This window comes from Phoenix dactylifera, chromosome 13 (genome assembly GCF_009389715.1).
Source record: "Phoenix dactylifera cultivar Barhee BC4 chromosome 13, palm_55x_up_171113_PBpolish2nd_filt_p, whole genome shotgun sequence".
Lineage (NCBI taxonomy): Eukaryota > Viridiplantae > Streptophyta > Magnoliopsida > Arecales > Arecaceae > Phoenix > Phoenix dactylifera.
The window spans coordinates 7,274,377-7,288,706 of NC_052404.1; the positions used below are offsets into that span (position 1 = coordinate 7,274,377).

The following is a 14,330-nucleotide window of genomic DNA, read 5'->3' on the forward strand; positions in this document are numbered from 1 at the left end:
AAATATAAAAACCTGGATGTACCTTAAACCAATAAAAATTAGAGTAACCTGGTTTTGTTTCCTTGATTTACACCTTTAATGACAATTCAAGATAATGTCTCTGTTCCTTTACAATACTAAGCAATAACGAATGCTGTTCGGTTTATTTAAGAGAACAATTTAGTCTTCCTATTCGGACTTTTTTGGGCAAGGTTACTATATGGTTATTGGAGAACTTAATTGACTGGAAAAAAAAAACAATATACAAATTGCAAAGGAATGCTCTAAAGATTAGTTCTAAAATGACAGCGAAAAAGAGGTGCATTTTGTTTTTCTGATTTCTTCTCTGATGCTTTTTTTAGGGTTCAATATCAAGTTACCAAGTGCACCCGGAAAACAAAAAACCAGAGCTATCTTCCCCATTTCCATCGACAAGTTCTTGCGAAAAACGGTGAACTACAGTCAAGGTGATTAATGCTCCTTTCTATTAAGAATATGATTGATGTTTCTTCATTAAGATTATGCAGTCCTAACAACAAAAGAAATTGATATATATGTTGTAATTCAATCTAAAGTAAAAACATCAGCCATTGAATTTTAAACCGAATCATCTTATGTTAATCTTTCTCCATCTATTAAACGATCCAATCATCTATATTCTCCCTTCACTAATTATTTCAAGAGGACTGAACCTCAGGCATGGCTCTCGGCATAAAGAAGCTACCCAAACCCAAATAGCAGTAGACCCGAACTACTAAACTCAAAAATACTGACATAAACTGAGTCAACTTGCAAAATAACCACTACTGGGAGTAGGAATGAGAGTAATATATTCCGAATGCACAAGAAATATTGCATATCAACAACTGCAGCTATAAGCAGCACTCAAATATAAAAGCTTGCGAACCGTCGTAAGGTACAGCTTATTACACTGACCATCAGAAAATGGCTGCAATCAAATCGACCAAACACCAGCCGATTGCTTGCAAGCGAACTGCATCAAAATCAATATTTATACGTAAGGAGGGTAGAGGAACAAAACCAAATGCTGCAACAACAATTCCTACGGCTAAACAACTCAAAAACTTCGATTCTCATTTCCCACATTAGAATTTACAATACAAGTCAATTCAAAAAGACCTTGTAAAACTTCTAAGGTCCACTGCCTCCCCCAGGTCCTCCCAGCGTCAGGACAACACCTTGTAGATCGCTGTTGAGCTTTGATGGCTGGCCTTTGACGACTTGGAGCGGGCGAGCCTGCCGCATACGATGCCCACGCTGGGGCGGCACAAAGGTGGCTGCTTGCGACCTTGGCCTGAAATGGAGAGGAATGGCATGAGGGGGAGCTGCACAATGCTGCGAAACAGCAGTGGAGCCTGTGAGGCCCCGAGAATGGATTGCTGGACTTGGAGCTGTAACACCTGGTCCCTGATCAGCGCAGTTCCACAAGAGCAAGATATATTAGGAACAGTGCTCCATGAACTTTTATTCATTTTGAATTCAGCAGTTGGAAGGGAGAATATATCTTACTGGAGCAAACAAGACACCTCTGAGTATCTGGCCATTAACATAAGCAGTCATGAGGTACCCAGAGTCAAATGCTCCATCCACCGTGCCATGAACCTCAGCTCCAATCTGTCAAGAAGCAAATCAGAATAGCCCATCCGGGATCATCTAATATTCAAATGTAAGAGGAAATAGTTTGGAGGAAATAAACTACTCCATCTTTTGTCTTTGTGTTTTTTTTAACACATTTTCATATCCAGAGTCCCCCAACAATTTTAGGAGTTTTCAAAGAGAAATATTTAGAAAGAACTTTCTTGCACCAAAAACACTTGAATTGTGGATTTTTGTATTCTTTCCATTGTGATTGCACACTCGACCTTGAGTGCATTTCGGGAGTGGATAAACATGTGGTTCAACCCCTCAGATTCTAGGAGTTCCATTTTTGCATTCTTTCGAGGTAACTCATAAAAATTTCAGAATTTTATTAAGTACTTTTTATTTTTGTCACACCCATAGAGAGGGAGAGAGATTGTCCAAGAGGGTGACTTGTTGTAAAAAGAGCCTACCAATGGAGGAAAGGCAGGCCTCGGCTGTGGCTTCTGATCTAGGGTTAGGAATTGAAGTTCTTGCCTTTCTTGGGGAACAGAATGAAGAAATTGTGTTGTCTTTGGCTGTCTTGGGGATTCTGCACCCAAGAAATGTACATCTGATGTAGTCCCTTGAACACCATTTACTGGCTCCCGCTGATGATGGAGCTTGTAGTGAACAAATTGTTGAGAGGCCGAAATGGAGTCATTGGTAGAAGTCGACAATTTCTGGAGAGTATTTTGTTCTTGATCAGATTGTGAAGGAGATGAGTGCTGGGAAAGCGACAGAGAATGCTCTTCCTGTTCTGATTCGATCTCCCACACTCTAGCATCACTGGTTTTCCTCCTTTTTGCATGCATGTTATCTGAGAATAAAAAACAAATCTTGGGCATGAAACTCTACAATTGGATACTATAATACTCATTTCAATGTAAAACAGGACTTACCCAAACCACATAAAAGAGAGCGCCTTGGTTCTGCTTCCACTTCGCGAGATTCCTGGCAAAGTTCTCCATTTTTCAGAGCCATACTTTTCTGCAGTACAATCAAATACAATGGCTAAGCTTGCAAGCACAATGTCGTAGCAAAGCTATTTCATGCTATTATATTAGGCTTTAGTAATTGAATGTCTAATAGCCACTTACCAAAATTTCTGTTCCTCTTAAAAACTTCTGTTTTTCTTGATTCCAGTGATTACCAAAAGTTTTGCACATAGAAATGTTGTAACGGCCATTAGGGTGCTCAGACCCTAACTGCAAAATCAGTAACTCATTGAGAGGGCGTTCGTCCTCCCCACAACTGCGAATGCGAAGCATAATTAGATGAAGCATTGATGCCTGAAAAGCATATTGACCACTTCAAACAACAATATGAAGGTATTGAACATAAAGACCTACCCCCCATATATAGCAATATCGGTGGCAGTGACTACAGCAGTATGCGAAAACCGTCCTTGCGGCTGTTGGCCGCGAATATCAAGCTGTGCCCATAAACAAGTACCCAAGTCGAGAGCCCAAACATCACTATAATATTGTTTATCACCAACTCCACTTATGATGTAAACCTACAGTACAGGAAATAAAACCAATGAGCTTTTCTTCTAAGAACCCACTGAACAGAAACTCTGGCTTCTAATAATTCACTAGATACTAGCCTTGGATCCAATGTTCACAGATGCATGGCCTGCTCGGACTCCAGGTGAAGATCCTTGAACTGCCAACTGTAGCAGAATATAATTATCATGAGATTCTTGAAGCAAATTCGCTTGTCACAGCCCTATTCAAACAGATTAATCCTAAAACAGAGAGCCAATTGACAAGCTAGAAATGTTCCTTTATTTCAAGCTTATGTTTTATGATGCAACATATGCTATTTCTGCGTGTGATTCATTAGGCTATTTTCTGGAGGATAGGATAGCAATGCAGCATGCAAAAGGACTTAGATATGATTATATGAATTAGAAAAGACATCACATGAATCTCTAGAGCATCATAGTCTCATTGAAACTGTCCAATGGAATAAAGATTCAGCAATATCTTAAGCAAATGGAATGAAAATATATAGTGATATCTTAGGAGCCTTTGCCCGAAGAGAAGTGCAGCAACCTCAGACACAGATGGGATTGCTCTTCAGCTAGAGTAGCCAGATATGATGGTTGATGATTGAGTTCAAATCATGCAGCAGAATGTCCTCCAATCTTCCAACAGGGTTTATGCTGCTTTATATGGGCATAGTAACAAAAGACGTTGTAGTAATGTTAAGAATACCAATATAAACAACTCGAATAACAAATCAAATACCACCCGAGCAATGTGAAAATTCGATGATGATACTTCCATCCAAGGATTTCAGTTTAAGGCTGTCAAGCTAGTATTAGAATGAATCTAAATACTGGGGAGAGAATCTATACTATGAAGTTATATGAAGGGTAATCTATGCTTTTGAGATACCTGAACTGAACTAGAAATTGTTGACATTACCAAACAAACTATATACTGCTAAGCAAAGAAACTGCATGAGCTAAAAGATGAGTAATTACAATCTATAGACTCCATGCAATGTACCGATGATGAGGGGTTCTATTTGTAATTGATTTAGATACGTATCCAGTACTTAAAGGATCAAATTCCTCATGGAAGACAGAACATAATTATGCTACGAAAGATATTAAGATGAGAAAAGATTAGTAATCCTTACCCTTGACCAAGTCATCGTATCCATGTCAAATACATCAACTTCCCCATGATAACGATCACCGCAGTCACCACCATAGATAAGAAGCTTACTGCCAATTGCAACTGCAGTGTGGCTATCTCTTGGTGCAGGGGGATCACCTCTCACCTCTGGAGAAGTCCATGACATGTTCTTCAAGTCTAGTATATGAACATCATTCAAGTAATTTGCTTCCCCTTCTCCACTGCCCCCAAATATAACTAGCTTATCGTTGCCTACCACAGTGGCAGTGTGGCTTTCACGTGGTGAAGGTGGGATGCCTCTGCAATTGGGTTTGCACCATTCCTTCGTCCGCAAATCTAGTATGTGAAGATCATTCACCTTCTTTGAACCATTTGTGCCTCCTAATACTACCATCTTATGCCCTACGATTGCCGCGGTGTGGCTGTCTCGGGTTCCAGGCTTTTGACCTGTGGTAACAAGGGAGCTCCAGGCCATGCTATCTAGATCAAGAGTGAGGACATCACTAAAATGCAATCCACCACAACAGCCCTGCAGAAAAAAAGAGATAAAGGTTTTAATGCTTGTGGAGAATAAAAGCTTAACTCTATCTGCTGAATTTATATCTCTGATAACATATTTAAAAATGTATAAAGAATCCATTACTAGTACTCCCTCTCGCCATGAGTCATTGCTCTCTCTCTCTCTCTCTGTCTCCTCTGGGACATTGTGTGTCAAAAAGAAAGATATGTTCTTCCTCATCTTCCCTCTCTCCTTCGTATCGAGTCAAAAAGAACTTTTTAGATCGAACGCAAATTTCTTCTCTGCCTAGGACTCTTAATTGCCCTGGTGGGGGAAGATGGGTCCCGGCTACAAGCCTAGTAGACATCTAAGTATCCGGTTTGCATCAAATACCAAGATCCAAGCCCTGAACTTCAGCCATTTCTCGCAAGATATCAACTAGATTTCAGTGAGTCAACTGATTTTAACTGAGGTTACGTATAATATTGCAATGAAGTTAATAGACTCTCGCTGGTCGGTATTAACATTGAACAGAGGTGGAGAGGGATGAAGATAAAACTAGTGGCAAAAATAATGCCTTGGATTAACTTAAACTAGAACTTTTGTTGATCAGATCGGATCCTGATCCAATCTCTTCTCCTATAAATTAGAACTTTATTCTTACAAAAGGAAATACAGAACATCATTCCAGCGAAAGAACAAAAAAAAAACATCATAAGATATGTAGAAGAAAGCAGAAGGAAATGTAGAAAGCAGCATAGCTTTTAACTGTTTTACTTGGTTAACGTTTTTAACATATGTTCAGAATTATTTTCCCACCAGAAAGCTCTTGTCTTTTCTATACGGTGATATAAGATTTTTTTTTTTTTTTTGTTATTTGGGGAACCCGTAGAAATCCCACCTCCTCCTCGAAGGAAAAAAGAGAGAGGGAAGAAGAATCCGAAAAGGTGTCTACTTCAGCTAAACTTGAAAACTTTATTAAATATTGCCGTAAAAAATTTAGTACATTTGAACTCAACTCACATACACGGGGAGCGGAATATATGAACTAAAGTGGCGCAAGCTTCAAAAAAAAATTATAATAACAGGTAGGAAGAGAAAATTTAATAAAAAGCGAGGATTTAAAGCATGTCTCGCCTAACTTGCTACGTTAATTACTTAAGTCCGCTAAACTCAATTCAAAAGCAGAAAATACAACAGCAACAACAACAACAAGGCACATACTTACACAAATAACGTTATAAAGAGAAGTAGCATAAGAAAGTTAAATCAGAAGATGAAGCATAGCTTGATTAAGCTGGATTAATAAGATAAAAATATGAAATGTTTGATGAGAACACGATTTTATTCTTCACTTAAACTACTAACCACAAAAAGTGGAAGCTAACAAAAGCCACTACAATCTAGCAATAAAAATCAAATCAAACATCAATAGAAAAGAAGGGGAACAGGCAGTAACTTAGGTGTCCGCTTCATACTTACCCCAAAAACATAAACAACCCCTTCAAAGAAGCAGGCTGAGTGCCCCCATCTCTCAGGAGGGTTGAAGCCCACCACCTTTGGGTAGAGCCACATTGCCTTCCTCCTCTTCACCCCGTCCATACCCAGGGATCCCTTCTCCTCCTCAACCAATACCAATAAGGAAGAAGAAAGCCCCCAAACCCCAGAAACCTCCTAACAACCTGTTCTCAACACCCTCCTGCCATTGATAAGATTGGTAGGAAAGAAAGAGAGAGAATACGGGTCAAGAGGCATAAGCAAGGCAAGTGAGCTATCAGATATCAGCCTCTGATGGACATGAAAAGATGGGTGCTTTCAAGTCCAACTACTGTGCCAACCAACAAAGATACAGGTGGTGGTGTGAAAACTCCACCCCAAAGGAAAAAAAAAAAAAAAAAGCAAGAAAGGAAAAGACCAAAGAAACTATCTTTTGTAAAATAACAGATAGCCCAGAAGGGTACAGAGGCTAAGCTCAGATCGGCCCTTGAGATATGTTAGGAGCTGTGGAGTGATGTAATATCATGGGAGAGCGACTGTTACCACACACGACATAGACCATAGGCATGGTGACCAGAGGGAAGGTATAGAGAGAGGGAAAGAGGAAGCGTGGGGTAGTGCGTGTGGGGCACTGCGTGCATGGGAATGTGTGAGGCGTCACAAGGCCTCCCATTGTCCCACGCTTTGGTATGCGTCCCCTCTCCTTTCCTTTTATTTAAACTTGTGTAACTGAAAATGATGGGATGTGGGGGCATTGGGCTGCGGGAAATGATGGGAAGTGTGTTTTTGGGTTCGGTGGCGTGAGTTTTCAGTATACGGAGAGAGGGAGAGAGAGAGAGAGGAAAATGTTTTTTTTTTGGGCCTGTTCATGCTTCCCATCCTTGCTCTTATTTATTCTAGGAATTTGATGACAAACTTCTCTGCTTGTTTAGGTGCAGCTTGCTTCTGTATTCCTGAAAAATGAGCACTAGTTGTAAAAAGGGAAGGGGAGTGCATTTAAAGATGGGGATTAGATTAGTTCTTATTTATTTTTAGAGCTTCTTTGGGTGTTTGGCCTTGGGATTGCTGAGGGGGGAGATGTATCCAGGGAGGGGCTTTCAATTTTCATGGATCTAGAGATGTCCCTTCTCGAGATGGTCTTGGGGACATAACTAGGCTTAGTTTTAATTCCCAACTTGGGTTCAGACTTGGGGCTTTGGGAACCGAGAAGCTGCTGCCTTCCCTCGAGAGAGGGGAGGGAGCGGGGTCACGCTAATTCTCGTACTGAAGGCTTTTCGCTTTTACCGAGTAAAATATCTCGAGTTCCTCTCGCATTGAGGGGGAGGATTGGTGATTTGGGCCCTCCCAGGAAACAGGCATGCTTTTGCGCAAAACTAGTGACACGTGGCCCGATAAATTGGTGGGATCCACGTTGGCAATGCTGCAATAGCGCCAGTACACGTGAGGTTAAATTTTAATATTTTGTTTGGCTCGAAACGTTACAATGTCGAAGGAAGTTGCAGGAAGAATAGGGTAGAATTTTTATGATTTTATGATCCTTAACAAAGCGTTTCCATGAACTTAACAGCTAACCTCTGTCATTTGGGGCAAAGACTAATCTAAAACTATGAAAAAGCAATGTATCATAAAACACTTGAAAATGTCACATTGTTCCATTGTAAAGATGTATTATGACAACTACTGATGTATTTACCAACCATATCAAGAACAAATCCATGAGGCAGCTGTTTATCTGCATCTTGATTAAAAAAAACAATAAATCACTTCTCATGTCCCAATCATATCTCAATTCTTTTGACTATACATTAACATTTTTATTACATAACTCTTGCATCCTTGTCTGTGTTGAAAAATGCTTCATCCATTTTAAATTGTTTCCTCTTGAATCGGCATGATTTTTTTTAAGCAAAAATGGTGGAGCATCAATAAGATATGACAGCAAAAATCGTGGAGCATCAATAAGATATGAGAAAGATATGAAAACAGTATGAGATTATATATATATATATATATATATATATATATATATATATTGAGATTATATTGAGCCGCTAAATTCTGAGCATGCAAGTAGTTCCTCTTTTTTTTTTTGTTTCAATTTACTAAAAAAGATTAAAATAGAAAAAATAATAAAATAAGTAACTAGAGAAGGGAAGACAATTCGATAGAAAAAGTCTCATGATTTTGAGAAGATTTAGCCGAACATAAATTATGCAATATTCAAAAAGAGTAGAGAGTTTTATGGAGAGCAGGAGAAGCTGAAAATTTTTGGAGACGAAATATCTTGAGATTTATTGCATGCCAAAAAAAGTTACATTAGAGTTAGAAATAGTTGATTCTTTTTTTTGTTAATGATAAACTGTACTATTTTTTTCCTCTACAATGATACGGTCATGAAACAAATCTCTAATATGGAGGTACGATAGAATAAAAAACCAAACAGCTCTTGTATCTGATGAACAGATGTAAAACCGTCTTTCAACCTGCACCGTAAGTAAAATGGACAACTATTATCTATTTTTCACTCTTTCTTGGCCAATATTTCCAGAGTATAACTGCTCCATTGACCATCTCCCTGGAAATCAGTCTCCTGCACGTGAGATCCACGTGATTGAGAACTGGTCTCCGGTAAACGGGAGGACGCCAGCAAATCGGCTTTTCAGAGAGCACTTTTCCAAGAAAGGGAGAGAGAAGAAGGCAGTCTCGTGAGAAGCACGGAATCTAATGGCGGAGCGTTGTAACCACGCTGCAGAGCCGAGCGAGCGCGGAGGAGGCGGCAGGTGGGGAACGCAGCAGCAGCGCAAGTCACGGGGAACCCCCGTCCCATCTCCCATATCGCCCCGATCGAGTGGATGTTCAGGACTTTGGACAATGGCGGTAGCGCATCGATTTCTGGGACAACATCGTAACTTGGAAAGCTGAAGACGTCTGACTGCTTTGAAAGCAAATCACAACAACATATAATATATACAACCACCCCCGGTTCTAAAGCGCTCTCTCTCTCTCTCTCTTTCTCTTCTTCTTTTTTCCTCGAGAGGGATCGATGGATGACATCCAGTGTCTTGGCTTGGATTCTCTTCCTCACGTCAGAGTTGGTGTCTTTTGGAGCCATTGATGTCGTGGTTCTGTCTTCTTTTTTTGAATATGTTAATGATTTTAAAAAAGCATCTTGCTTGAAAGCTTTATTTGTTTTTTTTTTATGATAAGGGAGGTAAAGAGCCACCACCCAATTACTTGCTTGAAAGTTACTCTGAGTGTTTGAAATATTACCACATATGCGTCGTTTTAAAAAAAATGTTTTTTTTTTCAATTTGAAGCGTAGTCAATATACTGAATTTTATTTCACCAATAGAAAACTACTTGATTTCATTTCACTGATACAAAAAAAAGAAACTAGAGTTCGAGGAATTTTTCAAAATAGATATTAGTGTCGCTCAGATGAAAAGAGTGGCAAAAGTTACGAGGGAGGGATATTTTTTTGCATTCTGTTATGATTGAATGGCTCGATATAGTTGTGCACTTAAAATATGTTCGAACATTTATTACATGGTGCTTAAAATTCTTTACTTTATCTTTAAGGAATATTAGACTTGTGGGTGATACCATTACTATTCATAGCCAATGCCGATAAGAGCCAAAAAAAAGTTGCTTTCAGAGAAGGATGGGCGAACCCTAAGACTAGAGTTTGGTTTCAATACAAGATGCACCAACTTGAATATAAAATTATTTTAAAATTTTCTAGAAAATGAATATAACATCTAAACTTATGATAGATTAATAAATTTTCATCAATTATTCATAGAACATTTTGCTAATAGAAGGTTTTATATAACTGAAACACCTCTTTATAATGTCTAAAATGTTTTAATTATGAGAATCACTATGGGTCTTATGAAATAAAATAGTTCAAACGCATGACTTTTAAAGTTCTAGATTAAATATATTGACAACCATGCCTAGATTCCACATTATGCATAATTTTTTTTCAAATCATTGTATATATAACCACTTCCAAAGAAAAAAGAATTTGATGGACCGCCATTATCTTATTGACCAACCAATAATATTTGCAACGCAAGCAACTGCACTGAAAAAGAAAGAGAGAGATCCATTCATGAGTACTTTAAATTGTCCACATCCTAAAGAGGAGACCACCCATGACTCCAATCAAGAGAATTTGTAATTCACTTGAAATGATTAATAATCAATCTCCTTTTTTTTTTTTTTGGTGAAAAAATAGGAGGGGAGGGGGAGGGACCAGCCCACCCGCGTAGCAGCCCCATTACTGGGCCCCCCTTCCACCAGAGAATGTTCGATTCAGGCAGCTATTTCCGCATACCTTCCCCGACCCGTGGGCTCACCCCACTGGGTTCACCGCCTCACGTGTGGGTACGTCACCCCAGCGCCACCTTGGTACAAGCGGAAGGAAAGCATAACCGCCAACAGGCCAGCCGGGCGTGGGGCATACGGTCTCCTCATTTAATCGACGCCCGCGCGTTTCGAACCCGGACAACCTGGGCGGAATAATCACCCCCTTACCACCAGGCTACTACCTTGGTGGCAATAATCAATCTCCTTCACCATTTGAGTCAAGAAAGATCAATAAACACAGTTGCATTAGAGGAGATTTGAGTCCCTTGTACAAATGGATTTAAAATTTAGCATGCATTTACTCTAATCACTAGAGTGTACATAGATACATCAACCAGAACGCACCACATAAATTTTTTAAAGTCCAATCATCAAATCCAGAACATTGCTTACTTAAGTTTCAGCAATTCTTTTACATCCTGCGGCTCTACATGGGTCGCTGTCGCACCACAGCCGGTGCACCCCGTGCCAAACCCGCTCACACGGAGCGAACAGTCACCTCGTGCGCCCACACCATCAGCGGGACCCACACGTCCTACAACTCGACTGGGTCCCATAATTCGCTCCACCCACAGACCACCGACCTCGGCATCGGGCGGAGTAGTACCACAAACTGGACCCGGTCTGGGCCCACCAATCCAACGGCCACGGATCGAGATCACTATCCCTCGTGCCATCTCCGTCACCCCGTACCCTCCCGCTCTCGAGCCGAGGTATCAGCGAGCCATCGGCTCGGCTTTTTTTCCTTCTTTTAGAAACCTTTTGAACCGAATCTGGTTACCTTGATCTTGCTATAATGGGCACGACCTCGACGTGACGGCTTGACGCCTGGATTTGACGGGGGACTAATACGCCACGTAAGACGAGAACTTGGTGGCGAGCGGAGTTGACGGCTGATGGATGGATTGATGTAAAGCAAGGGTGAGTGGGAAAAGGAGCTCGTGTGGCGTCACCCCCCGGTGGGTGTAAGTTCACTCTCGCTGCCGAGCGGAGATTTGGGTGTGCGTCAGGTGTAGCTTTCCTGGGAAAGAGACGGGAAGAGTGATTGAAAGGACGGCAGTGGTTGGATTGGATCGGAGTTCTGAGTGTGGGGCGACATTGATGTGACGCGTTCGGGTGACTAGGGAATCTCGGCGTCTCGATCTATTTTGGCTTGGTTGGATACCCGAGAAGGAACTGAAATTAAATAAAATAAGAGGAAACAGGCAAATCAATAAGCCAAAAACAGAACGCTCGTTGTGGTTGCAGAACAAAAACATACCATTTAATTTTGTCTCATCAAAGCCGAGCTATGCCTTACCCTGGTTTAACTTAAGGGCGGGTCCGCTGGAAGAGAAGGGGAAAAAAATATGATCCACGAAAAAATAATAAGATGCCTCTTGGAGTTTTCAAAGAATAGAGACGAAAAAGCTGTATTCACATGGGAATATGATTCCCACGTTTCATGGAAAAGTCTTTTTCATAAGAAACATGGGAAAGTTACTTTTCCATGGGACGGAAATTACTCCATTTTTATTTTTTTTCCAAAAAGATCCTTCAGCATTAAAGAGGCATTAAAGACCTAATTTTTATTAAGGGTATAATAGAAATTATACATAATTTTTCCAGAAAAGTGGATGGTCAACCAAACATAAGTATTTTGGAGATTTGTCACTTTCCCATGGTCAACCAAACATGCCAAAAGTACTTTCTTAGGCATCATCTTCCTAGAAATCATATTTCTCGGAGGAAAAATACTTCTCGTGAACCAAATGAGCCCTAAGAGAAAAGGCACCCATTATCCATATACCACATCCAATTGGATCACCATTGGGCTCGGGCTGCAGAAAATCTTTATAGTTGTTGCTATAGCTATTGAAAGATGGAAAGAGACAAATGGAGCTGCAGACTGGATGGCTTTATATATAAAAAGCCACTCGTGGGTTAGAAAAGAAGAATTACCTAAAGCGCTTCGAAACTTGTTGTTTTCTAATTTTATTAAATGTATTTGTATTAGAACTATGTAAATCATCTATTTCAGGAAAAAGAAAGAAAAAAAGGAAAAAAGAAGAAGACTCTAGTAATCATTTTTTAGTTGGACCAAGTCTGTATTGCTCTCTTTTTTCCTCATGTTTCTTTTTATCCTTCTTTGTGCTTGTTGAATTATGATTAGATTGGTCTACTATTGAGCCGATGGACTTGATCCAGCCGATAATTTCTCCTAGTAAATCAGCAGCTTGAATACCTTATTAGATTTTAATGCATTAAAAGATCGATTAGTGATTTCGAGCGGTATCGGAAATGGGTTATGTCTGGCATTTTTCTTAAAGTAATGTGTATAAAGCAAGAGTTTGAACTCAGGCCACAGATGGGCCGAACAAGAGTAAGCGTGGGCCTGGATCGAATTATAACGTGGACTTTGATTTCTGTGTCTCAGTCCAGATTGATGAAGCAAATGCTGATCCATGCTCTAGCAGCTCAACTTTTCTCAGGCCTGGTATTGCTCGACAAATGCTAGACCCGGGCCGAAATTGCCCCAAAAAGAGAACGTTCGTAGGTCTTGTTGAAATGTGTCCATGAGGAAAAAAAAGAATGTAATGAGAGATAAATGAATGATGCACTGCTTGACAAAAGCTAGTGGGGAACTTCATAAATCCTCGGGATCTAATAGTATAAGTTTGCCTTTTCGGCTCGATGGCTTTCGAACAGCAAGGAATTTGATGTTGTATTCTCGGTAATTGGGCTTGACTTGGCCCAGCTCAATGTCTGCACTGTTCAACCCAACCCATATTTGTGCTTCTAAGAGGCAAAGTTGGACTTGGACTTTAGAAAAGATTCATGAAGGAATAAATAATGTGAGAAGCATATTCCATAAATTACCATCAGATTCAAAAAACATATGTTGAATAAGTTAAAACCATCCATGCTTTAAAAAGTTTATTAATGAAACATTCATTTAAATGCTCTAAGGATTAGATCATAAACCATGAGGACTTAATCATTTTAACAATGATTGGCTAAAAATCGAAAAGAAACAGTTAATTTAGAGTCAAAAACAAACATACAAATATGTTCTAATATGTGATTATTTTTATTCTTTCTACCCTATCGAGTAATAGAATTGAATTTTGCACGAGTTTATAAATTAAAGGATATATAAACAAAGTAAATAGTGTATATATGTATAAATAAATCGGGTAATTATTTGGGACCATGTCGGATCTAAAAGTGTAAATATTCAATAGGTCTTACAATCGGCCTACAACCAACCCATTCATTAATTGGTCGGGGTCGGGTTTGGGTTAGGATTAGGGGAAGGGTGCTGGGTTTGTGGGTTGGAATGACAGTCTGCAAGCACAACATGCAAGCATACTAATGTTTCCTTGTAGCCCATGTTCCTTTGTATCTGGATGAAGCAAATGTTTTTTTTTTTTTTCAGTAGAGACACTGAACATATGTTTTATTGCACAGGAATTAACTCCAGCTCCAGTGTTTCCTCTTGTTGTTGGATTATCTGCCATTGCCCTCTTTATCAGTATGCCAAGGTGATAGAATTTTGAACCTAATGTTTTTCCTATGAAATTGTTAATTGACACATGAATCGTTTGCAGAGGTTGAAGGATCTATACTATCATCCTTATTTAATTTCCACAGGTTGAAGGATTTATACTATGTAGCCTTTTATTTTCTGATTTTGTAGGCCGCATCCACACCCA

The 14,330-nt window shown here is 39.7% G+C and overlaps 1 protein-coding gene across 1 annotated transcript; it reads right to left on the reverse strand.

Moving 5' to 3' along the window:
• Positions 1-786: 786 nt before the first annotated feature.
• LOC103720654 (acyl-CoA-binding domain-containing protein 4-like) lies at positions 787-6,669 on the reverse strand. The gene is made up of 9 exons (XM_008810475.4): positions 6,250-6,669; positions 4,270-4,797; positions 3,227-3,292; positions 2,970-3,136; positions 2,718-2,871; positions 2,520-2,607; positions 2,052-2,437; positions 1,510-1,614; positions 787-1,407 (listed from the first exon to the last, which is right to left on the reverse strand). Exons 1-9 carry the CDS (start codon positions 6,367-6,369, stop codon positions 1,132-1,134), a joined length of 1,890 nt encoding a protein of 629 aa, XP_008808697.1. The 5' UTR covers positions 6,370-6,669; the 3' UTR covers positions 787-1,131.
• Positions 6,670-14,330: the final 7,661 nt, after the last annotated feature.

What these genes read in the sequence shown, in the direction of transcription:
- LOC103720654 (XM_008810475.4), bottom strand. Translation starts at nt 6,369, where the DNA reads ATGGACGGGGTGAAGAGGAGGAAGGCAATGTGGCTCTACCCAAAGGTG. An exon ending in GATATTGCTATATATGGGGG is followed by an intron (nt 2,872 to 2,969) that starts GTAGGTCTTTAT and finishes TCGCATTCGCAG; the next exon opens with TTGTGGGGAGGACGAACGCC. An exon ending in TAAGAGGAACAGAAATTTTG is followed by an intron (nt 2,608 to 2,717) that starts GTAAGTGGCTAT and finishes ATTGTACTGCAG; the next exon opens with AAAAGTATGGCTCTGAAAAA.